The sequence below is a fragment of the Mus caroli genome, chromosome 11, assembly GCF_900094665.2.
Source record: "Mus caroli chromosome 11, CAROLI_EIJ_v1.1, whole genome shotgun sequence".
NCBI classification, from domain to species: Eukaryota; Metazoa; Chordata; class Mammalia; order Rodentia; family Muridae; genus Mus; species Mus caroli.
In genome coordinates, this window is record NC_034580.1 from 88908876 (window position 1) to 88924015 (window position 15140).

A 15140-nucleotide genomic window follows, 5' to 3' on the forward strand; every position below is an offset into this window, starting at 1 on the left:
TGGAATACTTTGTTTTCTCTACCTATGGTAATTGAGAGTTTGGCTGGGTATAGTAGCCTGGCTGGCATTTGTGTTCTCTTAGTGTCTGTATAACATCTGTCCAGGATCTTCTGGCTTTCATAGTCTGGTGAGAAGTTTGAAGTAATTCTAATAGGCCTGCCTTTATATGTTAATTGACATTTTTCCCTTGCTGCTTTTAATATTTTGTCTTTATTTAGTGCATTTGTTGTTCTGATTATTATGTGTCTGAAGGAATTTCTTTCCTGGTCCAGTCTATTTGGAGTTCTGTAGGTTTCTTGTATGTTCATGGACATCTCTTTCTTTAGATTTGGGAAGTTTTTTTTCTATAATTTTGTTGAAGATATTTGCTGGCCCTTTAAGTTGAAAATCGTCATTCTCATCTACTCCTATTATCTGTAGATTTGGTCTTCTCATTGTGTCCTGGATTACCTGGATGTTTTGAGTTAGGATCTTTTTGCATTTTGTATTTTCTTTGATTTTTGTGCTGGTGTTATCTATGGAATCTTCTGCACCTGAGATTCTCTCTTCCATCTCTTGTATTCTGTTGCTGATGCTCACATCTATGGTTCCTGACTTCTTTCCTAGGGTTTCTATCTCCAGAATTGTCTTCCTTTGGGTTTTCTTTATTGTTTCTATTTCCCGTTGTAGATCCTGTATGGTTTTGTTCACTTCCAACTCCTGTTTGTTACTGTTTTCTTGTAACTCTCTAAGGCATCTTTGTGTTTCCTCTTTATAGGCTTCTAGCTGTTTACCTGAGTTTTCCTGTATTTTCTTCTTAAGGTCATCCATTATCATCATTAGAAGTGACTTTAGATCCATGACTTGCTTTTCTGGTGTGAAGGTGTATCCAGGACTTGTTGTGGTGGGATAGTTTGGTTCTGATGATGCCAAGTAACCTTGTTTTCTGTTGCTTCTGTTCTTATCCTTTCCTCCTGTCATCTTATTATCTTATGTATTTGCTGACCTCAATATATCTGATTGGAGCCTGTCCTTCCTATAATCCCAGTTGATTTGGGGCTCCACAGAGTCCAGCTGTCTCTATGATCCTTTGCTTGTGGGCTCCTGTGAACCTGAGATTCTGGTTGTGTCAGAGTTCTTGGCAGTCAAGTGCCTCTGAGACCCTGAAATACTGGTGTGACCAAGCTCCTTTTATCCTGGGATCCTGTTGTCAAAGATCCTGGGCATGTTACAGTGCCTGGAAGTGGTGTCTCCTTTGAGGAGCGTGGAGCTGTCTGGTCAGTGGTCCTAAGATCGTGTGAAGAGTCCTCTAGGGACCTTGGGGGTGTCCGCCAACTCCATGCCCAAGGTGACCTGGTGCTGGCGCAGACTAGAAGGGACTTGTCCTGTAGAACATTTCAAGTTCTCTTTTCTGTCTTTACCTCTCCCTTGAATTTATTAAACACACTTTTATTTGATATCAGTGTGCCTATTATTGTAATAGATAAGGCATAACATTTACTTCTGTAAAATGTCTAATTCAGTTAGACCAACAGACTGGTAGTACAAATTTTAAATATTTAAATTAATTCGATTGTTGCAGCCATGGGACACTCTAGAATATATGCCAGATAAGCACAGTAGGGTATCTTGGAATGAAAAAGGACAGTAGGTACAAACATATGGGTTGAAAATAAGCTATGTATTTTAACTAATAAAACTGAATTAATACTAGTTCATTGATAAAATAAGCATACCATACAATACAAGATAAAAATAGTAAAGAAAGATTATTTATGAAATAATTATTATAGCTGTAGTATATACCTGTAATGCTTCTATAAATATAAAGCAGTTGTAAAATTAAAATGTGGATATACAGAGAGAGAGAGAGAGAGAGAGAGAGAGAGAGAGAGAGAATAGAAAAATCCAGAAATAGAAGAAAGAGAGAAAGAAAAATAGGCACAAGAAATGATATTCTACAATGACTTTGTCACATATACTTTCCTGTTCATACTTACTGGTATCTTTCTCTATCTCATTTTGAAGATTATTCTCCCTCTACACACCTCTAAATCTTGGACATCCCCAAGGTCCAGTGTGAGTCCTTTCTGGATCCTGCATATGTTTCTTTTACATTCCTCTAGGTGACCTTATTGAAACTTGTGGCTTTGTATAGAACCTGTGAGTCAGATGGGTGTGTCTCATCTTAACTCTTCAGAGAGCTCATCTATACTCACAGCTGACTTGGTATCTTCCTGTTAACTATCCTCTTGAATGGAACACTCAGTTTCACTTTATACTTAAAGCCTGTAAATCCCTGTCTCCTTAGACACAGCTAAGCAATAGTAACATCTCCTAACTCTACTCACCCAGGTGAGAGAGTGAGAGAGAGAGAGAGAGGGAGAGAGGCTTATTTTCATTCACTTAGCTCATGAGCAGGTCATGGTCAGTATCTTCACCAACATCACCCATATGGAAGCTGTCATCACTAATTTTGCTAGCTCTGTCCTACATATCCAGTAGAATCTCTCTTTGCATCTTTATGGATCATTCATACTTTCCACATCCATGTTGCTTAAAAACTAATGAATAGGTTTTAGAAGTCAGGCTAATAATCAGACTTGTTAGAGATTTTCTCATTGATTTTCAGCTCTGGTTATCTTTGGACCTGCTAACCATGATCTCATGCAGGTTGTCCCACACTGATTTCTTTTCCTTATCCACCCCACACAAATATAGTATTGACATCATCTGGCTTGAGGCTTACCCAGCCTTTTCCCTCTGCTCTGAGCAGTTGCTTTGTTACTCCCAATTGCAATTGGTGATGCTCTGCATATTTTGCCCCCCTTTTTTTGGTCAGAGGTCAGGTCTGTGAATGTGAAGAGAAAAAAAATGTTGAGTTTTTTACTTGTCTTTCAAATTCAAAAAAATAAGGAATGGTTAAAAAAAACTAAACAGTCCAGATATGGCATTTTCCCTCTCATTTTTAAATGAAACACACTGTGTAAAATAGAAGTGGGTTTGCACTGGCTTTCATTTCCCCAGGCAGACTGTCAGCTCCTGGTGCTTTTCCATCTGTCAAGAGGGTATGGGCCTGTCAACCAATTTTAAAACACTTTCGTCTACATTCCCTCTGGTACAAATATAGGCATCATACCAACAAGTCTTTGGATAAACTGAAATCACCCAGCGATCATACAGTTTAGGCTCCAAGATTGCATAATGGACATTTTTACTCGAGTATTTATTATGGACTCACCTAACTTTTACCTGTAGTGTGCCAACCTTTGTATTACTCATGGGGCTATAAAATCAGGTATTTCAGTGTCCTTATGGAAGTTATAATTTAATATATGAAAGTCTGACATAGAAGCAGATGAATTTTTGAGTGAAGGCTTAATGCTAACATGTATAATAACACATAACCCTGGACATACATAAAGGATAGTGGGGCCTGGTAGGGAATTATAAAGGTGAAGTTCTAGAGGAAGGAAAGTATCCCTGCCAGTCCATACGTGCCCTGAAGTGTGCTGAGATAGGCAACTGAGTCCTGGGGTGAGCTATATCCTCTCAGCTAGTCTGCTTCACTCATAGAAGACAGACTCCCTGTTAAATATTAAAGGGAAGACAGTGAGTATTGGAATATATAACTTTGCACCATGCATAGGATGTCAGAATGATTTTTTTTTACTTCCAACACATAGTGTTGCCATAGTCAGTGGACACCATGATTCCTTCCTTAAGGAACCACCTTGCATGGAGAAAAGAAATTTCTCAGACAAACAACCACTCATGGCTCTTGCTGTCTGTCACATTATTATGACATAGTCATAGTAGCATGTCTTCTAAATGTCTCCTCCATATGTTTGGCTCCATCCTTTCTGAACACGAACCATCCAGGGTATGTGTGACCTACTGAGTTCCAGAGTATGCAAACTCATCCCTACAGTGTGCATACTTAGGGCATGTGGGGTATGTTTTAACTGAAGTTGCAGTTTTACTAACATCTCTCTTCTCATGCTGACTGGATCATTTCTATTCTCTTCCCTTGTGGACTACGTGCCTCCTCACATCATCTCTCCTCTACGTGATATCGTGTTTGGGTCTTGAATATTGCCAAAGGATTACCATAATTTGCACATGGATGTATTTTCAGTTTTTTTTCTCTTCTTTTTCTTTTTTCTGAATCTATGTCAGCTGAGATGTTTGATTTATTTTACAGCTCATAAAAGAGAGGGATTGCAAGAGTTAATCTCAAAAGATGATGAGAAAGATTTAACATGTGAAAGTAGAATTATTTTGTCCATGGTGACATGCGAGATTCCCTAGAGTTACCCAGACACATGTACTGTGCACTTATGAGAGGAATAAAGCAGGAGGAGAGAGTTCCAGCTTCATTTTGACTGGTGTGAAAACACAGTATGTGATGATTTAGCCACTCTTAGGAATCTCTTCCAACCTCATTGTTTGATTCCAACAGAAACAAAGTAGGGACCATGGCATCTTGAATGTGACATAGATAACAAAATTCAAAAGTCTGGAAAGTATTTAGTGTTGCACATGCATCCCACAGTGCGTGTTAATCAAATACCATATGTATTAGTTATAACTTCATAGATTGCTGCTTTCCTTTTCTAAAGTGGCTTCTAAATGTTTGAGTAAGAACTAAAATCACATGACCAGAAAAAAATTATCTTTCTAGGTTTAAAGTGAGTTTCAGAAAACTGTAACTTGTGGCTTTTGTTATTGGCACAGGGCAATGTGCATGTATTTACATACTACCTACTTTGTTCTTGTACTACAGTAGCAAATTCAGCACTTGGGAAAAACAACCGTGTGTGTGTGTGTGTGTGTGTGTGTGTGTGTGTGTGTGTGTGTGTGTTTTCAAAAACAAAACATCCATTCTATGGCCTTTAAGGAAGTGAGAGATTCCCAGGACTCAAAGGGTGGGCCCTTAGATGAACCATCCCACAGTAGGGAGAGGGACCTTATAGAGCCCACCTCCAGCAGGAAGAGAGGACATCAAGTGAAGGATGGGGTTGCCATCCCACAGTCACATCTCTGACCCATAATTATTCCTGTCTGAAAGAATTACAGGGATGGAAATGGAGAGGAGCCTGAGGAAAAAGTCTAGTGACAGGCCCAAAGTGGGATCCAGCTCAGGGGGAGGTACCAAGGCCTGACACTATTACTGAGGCTATGGAGAGCTCACAAAGGGATCTATCTTGACTGCCCTCTGAAAGACCCAACAAGAAGCTAAAAGAGTCAGATGCAGATATTTGCATCCATCCGATGGACAGAAGCAGCTGATCCCTGTTGTTGAATTAGGGAAGGCTGAAAGAAACTGAGGAGAAGGGCAATCTTGTAGGAGGACCAACAGTCTCAATTAATCTGGACCCCCAAGATCTCTCAAACATTGGATGACCAAACAGACAGCATACACCAGCTGATATGAGGCCCCCCAGACGCACACATACAGTAGAGGACTTCCACGTCTGTGTTCATTCAGAGATGATGCACCTAACCCTCAAGAGACTGGAGGCCTCAGGAAGTTTAGAGGTCAGGTAGGGTAGGGTTGGGACATCCACATGGAGACAGGGGGTGGGGTGGGGAGGAGGTGTGAAATGTGGAACAGTTGGAGAGTGGACTGGGAGGGGAATAAAATCTGGAGTGTAAAAGAAAACGTTACCTAAAAAGGAATGTTTAAAAGTACATAATACATATGAAAAAAAAAGTCTTTGTGCTCCAATTTCTTTAATCCTTAAGAAAGGGGTAAAATCAATGATCATCCCATCTCTGCTGACAATCTGAGGGTCTGGGCTTTCTTTTGAAACCCCCAAGTTCAAACTGGGGCAAAGAAACAAACAAACAAAAAACAAAGATGACTGAAATGTATTTTCCCTGACTGTAAGTATCTCATCTGACAGGGGTGGCAGCTTATATTGTTAGGACATTATTATTATTATTATTATTATTATTATTATTATTATTACTATTATTATTGCTATTATTATTACTATTTTCCCCAAGGGGCTGATGCACATTAAGCAAAGAAATCAAGGAAATTGCAGTCCTTAGGCAAAGAGGAGCAGAGATGCTGGAGAAGCTGAGGCTGCTCTCTGTTCACCTGTCTGCTCTGAGGGATTCTCAGTCATCCCTCCACTCACAGAAAATCAGATGCAAACAACAAGATGACTGCCAGCATCTGGCAGGAGGTGTTAAATGGGAACCCTGCACTTCTGTAGGTGTTTCATCTAAAATAAACCCCTTGTGACAGGGAGCAGAACTTTAAATGAGGTTACTTTGAAATGTGTACCCAATCTTTCTAAAATGCCAACTATTATGAGTCCACACTCAATATCCAGTCATTTAAACTATATAAATTATATATATACATATAGATATAATTATATATAGTTATATAGCTATATATAACTATATATAGTAATAATTAATATAGTATGTTCTATATAGTATAATACAGTAATATATAAAATATAGTTATTTATACATAATATGTATATATTTTCAATTTGTAATTTATATATATATATATATATATAGAGAGAGAGAGAGAGAGAGAGAGAGACAGAGAGACAGAGAGACAGAGACAGAGAGAGAGACAGAGAGAGAGAGATTGAATGATGGACATCAGAGCTCTATGCTAGATAACTAATTTAACTCATTTTTGAAAGGTAAATTTATTCCTTCAACATGCAAGTCAAACGTAGCTTCCAGGCTTGTAAAACAACTGTGGGGATAATGGCATAGTCCTTTAAGCCTGACAATCTGAGTTTGATATCTGGAACCCACATGAGGAAAGAAGAGAAGGAACTCCCACTGTCCTCTCATCTCTACACGTGAGCCATGGTGCACATGTACATACACAGAGAGAACACACAGACACCCCCCCACACACACACACACACACAACCATGAGTTAGTTCTCTCTCTCTCTTTCTACTATGTAGATTTCAGGCATCAAACTCAGAGCACTAGGTTTGGTATACCTTGGTTTAAGTATGCCTTTACCTTCTAAGCCATCTTACTAGCCAGCTATATTTTTTTGCCTCTTTGGTTGTGAGCCTTAGCCTTTAACAGCTGAGCCATCTCCTTGAACCTACCATATCTTCTTGGTGAATGGTTCCTTTCATCAATATAAAGTGACTTCCGCTATCTCCTCTGATTTACTTTTGTTTGAAGTCTCCTTTCTCAGGTATTAGGATGGCTACACCTGCTTGCTTTCAAGCTCAGTTTACATGGTGTGCTTTTCTTTTCTATCCTTTTCCTTTTAGAGCTGTGTTTCTCTTGACCAATAAGGTGTACTTTTTACATGCAACAAATGGACAAGATATGTGTCTTAGTCTGATATGCTAGTCTCAGAGAGTCGAGGCCATTGACATTCACAGTTATTGTTGGACGTTATGTATTAATTCCTATCCATTAGCTTTTGATATTTAGTACCTTCCTAATCTTCTGTTGTCAAATGTCTTAGTTGGTTTTTTTTTTTCTTTTTCCTTTTTTAGTTTGTTTTTCTTGTGTCCTGGTATATATGCTTCTCTGTTTCTTCAATATCTGATTCTCTTAAGTCAACTGAAGGTATTAATAATTAATGACCACTGTATTCTTTTGAGACAGGGTCTTTATGTTAACCAGAAACCCCCACCTATTGTTCTGTTTCTGTCCACATACAGTACAAAGAGTAAATAGACACGTGTGCAACTATGCCTTGCTTTTTATGTGAGTTCCAGGATCAGAACTCGGATCCTCAAGTTTGTACGGCAAGCATTCTTACCTCCTGCCTTATCTTCAGCCTCTTAGTAAAAGTTTCAGTTTAAAATTTTTGATTTGAATTTTTTTTCAATATTTATCCCTCTTTACTGACTTTACCTTTCACATCCTGTGAGTTCATTCAACAATTGATTCACTGGTTATTTTCAATATTCTTATCATTATTGTTCTAAATGTTTTATCTGGAATTTCATCTAACATGCTCCATCTGTTATTATGGGTTTGATCATTTTTAGGGGAGTCTTACCTCCTTGGCTTTTTTTATGTTTCTTGTGTATATACATAGGGACTACATAGGGAATTTATAATTGGGTCATTGGTTAGGATTTTTTTATTATTATTCACTGTATTCTTTCAGCAGAAGTATTTACAGTGTCCCAGTGAGACTAGGTTATGCTAGGATAAGTTGTATTTTCTTCCCACTGGTGTAGTTCAGTGAGACTCCCTCCTTCTATGGCTCAGATCAATCATCTACTTCATGGGACATTTAGTGTAGTTCTGACTCAAAGGTTCTCCTTTCCTAGCCAGAGGGATTTTGCAGGTCTGACCTCAGAATATAGTCCCCTGACACCCACCCTCAGTTCCCAGGGTGGCCTATGCAGAGAGAGTCCTTTGTTCTAGAAACTTCCTCAGCAGGTTTTTCAGTTGGCTGCTTCTCCTCCTCCTCCTCTTCCTCCTCCTCCTTCTTTCTTTTTTATTGATTATTTTATTTATTTACATTTCAAATGTTGTCCCCCTTCCTGGTTTCAGTTTCCCCTCTGCAACCCTTCATCCCATCTCCCCTCCCCTTTGCCTCTATGAGGGTGCTCCTCACCCTACTTACCCACTCCCACCTCATCACTCAGGTATCCCCCTACCCTGGGGTATCAAGCTTTCACAGGACCAAGGGCCTCTCCTCCCATTGATGCCAAATAAGTTGACTTCTTGATGATTCCATTTGAGTGCCAAGAAGAAATATTTTGGAAATTAATGAGGGCTCTTGAGAGTATAATAATGAAAAGGTATAATTGGCTCCAATGAAGGTGGGTGGTGGTGGCATAGGTGCCCTGTGCTCTCTAGTATATTATACAGTTCCAAATAATGATAAATGATCCCATGTCCAAGTAGACATTCAAGTGAGTGAGAAATGTTTTGGTTGTCTGAAGCCATAGGCTCCACTTCACATGTGAACACAAATATCTTTTTACATAGTTTTACTAGCTGCCTTCCTTTAACAATACAAATGCTCTAGGAACAAAGGCAAGGTGTGTTCTTCATTATTTTGGGAAATCACCTTTGTCAGTGAGGCCATGATTCTGAAACCTCCCATACAACACCATGGCATTAGTTGTACATGGTTCAATCCAGCATCCAATTTCTTCACTTTATATTCAAGTGTGTCATGCCCAACTGTATCCATGTTAAAACATACAATGTTTTGTTGTAAAGCATGTATTTTGTCACTTTCCTATGGAGTTGCAGTTGTAACTAAAATGCTACTTTCATCATAGTAATTTTCTTTCTTTTTTAAATTTTATGTGTGTACTTTGACTGTCACAAGTTTCTTTTTTGAGTAAGGAATAGTAGAGGGATTGTTTTAGGGTTCATGAGCCAAATGATTTCTCTTGCCGCTTTTTCAGATGTCTATTTTGCCAAGAAAGGAGCTAGTGGGTAATATGTAATCAAGTGCCCACAGTAAGCAGCCAAAATAATTTGTGAACATTGAAGTTTAAATTTTATATATTTTTCACATCACATGTAATTGCTATTGTTTATTATTTTTCAACCACTTAAAAATGAGAGACCATTCTTGGCTCTTGAGGCCTACACAAATAGGCAGCTTCCTATAAAAAGCTTCCTAATAAAAGCTAGTTTCCTAATCACTGCTCTATAGAGTATTGTATCCAAGCTTTTACACACTGAAATGGTACTGTGATAAGCTGCATCTCTTTAATTTCTTGATTATGCTACAGCTAAAGCTTTTATTGAACTTTTGAAATATGTGCAAATACTATAATAAAAAGTTGGCAGGGCTACATAGGTTGGGGCCCACATGAGTACCTCAGTCAACCCTTCTCAGAATCAGGGACATTTCTTCTCACAATAGATGGGAATTAAAAGAAGCAAACACAACTGGATGATGTGCAGAGAGTAGGAGACTTCGGATCACACAGTCCTAAATGAGATGTCTTTGTCAAACCCCTTCCTTCAAGGCTCAGTGATCTATGAGGAAGAGGAGGTACAAAGATTGTCAGAATTTACAGGTAACTCCAAGGAAGCCATGTCTTCTGGATATAGCAGGATTGATGCAATTATGAATTATCAGAAATGGTTGCATCAAGTTTAAGCCAGATGGGGTTCCAGGCCTTGAAACAGGGAAGTGGACACAAAGCCCCACCCCTAATTAAGAAGCTATTTGCTATTGATATCTATTGGCAAAGGGAAAATCAGTTTTCGCCAATGGATTGCCACTGGGCATATCAACCACACATTGTGGTTGATCCCATGCTAAGTAATTGGCCAACACGAAATTAACTCCATGTTTTTTTTTTTTTTTTAATATGGACTGTTTTTGTTATTGTTGATTTTGTTTGTCTGTTTGTGATCTTACTTGTTGTATCCAGAAGACACTGTTTCCTTGGAGTAATCTATGATTTCTAGCTCTTACAATTTTCCCAGCTCCTCTTCCTCATAGATCCTTGACCTTTCTGGGGAGGGATTTGATGAGGACATATCACTCTGTACATTATCCAGTCGTGTGTCTCTGTAGCTTTGTTTTGTTCTGTTTTGTTTTTCTTTGTCTTAATTGTTTTGCTTTTGTTTTCACTTCTTTTTGAAAGAGGAAGAACATAAAGTTGGTAGGGAGGGTGAGGGATATGGGAGGAATTGGGAAAGGGACAAAGGCAGGATCAAAACATATCATCTAAGACAATTCTTAAAAAAAAACAACAACAACAAAAAAAAAAACAAAAAAAAAACCCAGAAAACTATATTGCAGCGAGAAGCTGGAGAGATGGCTTGGTGGAACTCATTTACTTTATCCAGAGTTCAGCTTCCAGCACATACATCAGTATCTCACAGCCCCATAACTCCAGCTCTGTGGACTCTGGTATCCTCCTCTGGACCCCATAGTCAAACACATAGGTGTCATATACTGATACAGATAAACATAAATTAAAAACAAATTTATAAATTAATTTGGAAAAATATATTAAGACACAAATTGTTGAGTCTTCTCCATAATTATTATTTAAATCATGAAAGACATAGAAGACAATCCTTAAAAACTGGCCCTTGGAGTAAAGAAAGAAGGCTGTGGTTTATTTGTTTGTTTGTCTGTTTGTTTGTTTGTTTGTTTTATTCTCTATTGTTCTGATAAGATAAAGGTGTATGGATTTTGATAAGACTGAGAATTTTTTGTCTGGGATAAGGATAACTTACGAATTCTCTCTGATGCAAAGCAGGTAGATGAAGTTCAGGTTCACTGCTTTCAAGCCTGTGGAAGTGCCCATCCTTTCCAGGCTGGCTACAGGACCAGCAGGGTCCAAATCGAATTTCATTTACTAAAAGATCAAGATTTCATTTTGATCTGTTTTGATAGGTTGCATTACCTGTGAATTATACTTAATCTGCACCCAGCTAAGTGTTACAAAGTGTTTCTTAAAAAAAAAAAGCCATCAGGCTTGAGTGTATCATGCATCATCTATATTCTATATTCGTGTCCTGAGTTACTAAGCCTTTGGAATCTCCTCTTGCGCCTGTGGTTAGTCACACTCTTCAACATATTGAGGAAGAGAAGGAAGCGCTGTCTATCATGTAGTGCTCAGAGTAGGGTGAAAACATCAAAGGGCTTTCTGAATTTTTAACCCATTTTTCTCTATCACAGAGGTATGTTCTTTGTCAATCCATTTAATGGTTTCTGGATCTGTTTTCTAGAGCTGGTCATGCCTTCGGGAACAGGGAACATCAAGTACAATAGAAACATCTAGACAATGTACCACACAGGAATTCAGATGCCAGAGAACCTGGTACATGTTGCTACCTCCACTCCCTAGATTCACACTGAACAAATTGGAGCTGGTGACATTCCAGATCTACAAATGGGTCCTTTGTCACTCTTCTGTGTGTTTCTAAAGTCCCCAACCCCACTGTTGGTCTCAGATTGGAATTCCCTTTTTTTTCATTTTTAATTAGATATTTTCTTCATTTACATTTCAAATATTATCCTGAAAGTCCCCTATACCCTCCCCTGCCCTGCTCCCCAACCCACCCACTCCTGCCCTGGCATTCCCCTGTACTGGGGCATATGATTTTTGTTAGACCAAGGGCCTCTCCTCCCATTGATGGCTGACTAGGCCATCCTCTGCTACATGTGCAACTAGAGACACAGTTATGTGGGATACTGGTTAGTTCATATTCTTTTTTATTTGTTACCACAGTGCTGCCAGCAGCAGGGTTCCAGTCTCACAGGCAGGTGAAAACATTATAAGTGCATCAGAAACCCAGAGAGATTTAGCAAGATCCTTGTCTACACCAAGCCTTGTTTTCAAGTCCAATGCCATGAGCCCATCATTTGTAACACAAAATGATCCATCTCAGAGTTGAGATTTTTAAAAAGGAAGTTTAATGAAACTAAGACAATAACTAAAGGCTTACTGGTTGACTTATTCAAACAAATTACCAGTCTGGTTGCATCTCTTGAGTTATCTTCAGTAAACTAAGATCTAAAATATAAATACAACTTAATAAAAATTAATATTCAATAAATACTATTTAATAAAAACAAAGGCAAAGTTATACATACTCTCTGAGATCTATATGCACATGTATACAACAAGTTATATACGTGTATGCATAGATGTATCTTTACACATGTGTGTGTGTGTGTGTGTGCATGTGTAGAAGTCAAGAAGACAGAAGTTAAATAAGCCAATACATGAACACTATGTTTTTACTGCTATAAAATTATACAAATCCCTTAAGACCTTGTTAGAAGGCTCTAGCAGAAAATCACAGCTATTTCTATATCCTTGACCTAAGAAGGTGGACCTTCCTGTGTTTGAGGCAGGCCATCCTCCTTTAATGAGTGTGCAGCTTTGGGAAGCACCCATACTGAGTTTTGGGTGTTGTTGTTGTTATTTTTCTTGTCGATTTTTTCTGTTTTATTTCATTTTATGTGTGAGATAGGGAACATGAAGTTGGATGGGGAGAGAGGTAGAGAGGATCTTAGGAACAGAAGTTCCTGACGGAGAGGAGTTAGAAGTAGAAAAGAGTATGATCAAAATGTATTGTATGAAAAATCCTTTTAAATAAAAACTTAAAAAAAAACACCCAAATAACTATAAAAAACCACAATAAGAAATTTACATGCTAGCGGTATATTTGAAGAAAAAAATGAAAGGAGATTCTGAAGGACTGGGGCCTTGAAGTAGGAAAGGGTGATGTCTTGGATATTTACTATTTTCCCTTAACAGCTCAACATGACTCCTGTGCTACATCTTAACCTCCCTTCTTCTTTGTTTCTCCTTTAGCTCAACAGAATTCACCAAAAATCCATGAAGGCTGGTGGGCATACAAGGAGGTGGTCCAGGGAAGCTTTGTTCCAGGTAAATACACATTTATTTTATCTATTTTTCAAAAAATTCTTATTCCTTAAACATTTTTAAGGAGATAGAAATACTCAAAACCCCACACATTCGTTTATCCCACATTACCTCATTCCTGTGTACTAATAAAGTAATAACAAACAAACAAACAAATAAAAGCCCAGAATTTGGATGAACACTAATGTTATTTCTACAATGTCACATTTGCTACATGGTCTGAAATGTATGGTGAATGTCAACTTGGTCTAACTTAAGCTTGGAAATCTATTACATTAAGAGAAGTCTTGTTATGTGAGCAGCAACTTAAAAAGAACACATTATTCTTCTATGTAACTAGGATGCTAGGATTCTTCCATCAATAGAAGCCTCCTCCAGAAAGGAGGAGGATACAAGACTGAGAGCAGAAGCTGTTTGCCCACACTTGATGAAGTGAGGACTGTTCTCCACATTAATGACACAGGAAGTCTGTCTGAATAGTCTGACCACGACAGTGAAGCTTGCTGGAATGCATGCTGTTACTGATGTCATTGTGGTAGCATGCCTGCTCAAGACTCAGCAGATCCAGCCAAGAACCATCTAAAAATAAAAAGAAATGACTGGACACTGTCAGCATGCAGGCGTTGGACTGAGAAGCAAAGGCAGGCTAAGGCCAGAAACAACGTGACTTGAGTTGAGAAGGAGAGCTGAGGGAGCTGTCTCTCCCAATTCTCTTACTTGTAATTGTCCTATTCTTGATATAATAGACAGAATTAATAACCTGTATTAACTGTAAAAACCATAGGTCATCCTGCAAGACATCAGAAGGGACAGAAGCAAAGGAAAGAGCAAGAGATTAACGGGAAAGAGGCATGGAAGGATGGCATATCCCACAGTATTCTTAACTTACTAGATCTGAGAGAGACAGAAAGGAAGCCCACAAGAGTGTAGGTGTATGGTCCTCGCTCGGCCTGGTACTCAGAACAAAAGATCAAAAGAAACAGCTGAGGGTTCTGAATTTGGTGGCAGGCCAAATGTGCAGAGTTCCAGGCCATTCAGTTTATGCCCGACTGCTTTGCCTTTCTACATTTCTATTTCTTCTGTAGAGTTTTTCATATAAACTGTGCAAAGAGAAGGAAATTGTAAAATTCCCTTAAGCCTATCTGTTTTCATTTCTGTCATGAGGCAACAGTAAGTACTGCTGGAGTGTTTTCACTGGAGAAGGACTCCTATGGTAAAGGATAGTGGGTGACTCAGAAAAACGCCAGCTGGCTGCTGGAGAGCCTCGGAGATCAACATTCCTAACATCACAACTACACTAAGGCACATGGCACATTGTTCTCCAGCTCACTGTGCACAGAAACTGAGTTTAACTCACCCAGAAGTGACCAGGTTTCTAATGGCAATAATGTAAGTTACATATGCTATGTCTGCTTAAATAAGTATAGATACTAGCATTTGATATTTATAATTGGGGGGGGGGGAAATCCCTCTCAATGATATAAAATATTTATATTTTGGCAAGAGAAACTGTTGGCTATACTCACAGTAGCTCAGAGGCTATAATGATCATTATATACCATGAACTTGTGAGTATGGGATTAGAACAACTGAGGAAAGTCCCTCATTTTTAAATCACTTCTACCTCTGTGGAAGTTGACTTGTCCTTAGATAGCAATGTGTGGTGTCTTCGTCATTTTGCCTCTTTGCCTTATACTACTTGAATCCTTGCTCTGTCTATCTATCTATCTATCTATCTATCTATCTATCTATCTATCTATCTATCTATCTATCTATCTCCACCTCCACCTCCACCTCCACCTCCAC

At 38.7% G+C, this 15140-nt stretch overlaps 1 protein-coding gene across 4 annotated transcripts in view; it reads left to right on the top strand.

Moving 5' to 3' along the window:
• The window catches only part of Ca10 (carbonic anhydrase 10), a 501450-nt gene that overhangs the window by 71643 nt on the left and 414667 nt on the right, over nucleotides 1-15140 (top strand). For all 4 annotated transcript variants that reach the window (XM_029484238.1, XM_021177199.2, XM_029484237.1 and 1 more), the window contains one exon: nucleotides 13263-13337. In XM_029484238.1, coding sequence (XP_029340098.1) covers nucleotides 13263-13337 — 75 coding nt within the window. The remainder of the gene's footprint in view (nucleotides 1-13262; nucleotides 13338-15140) is intronic.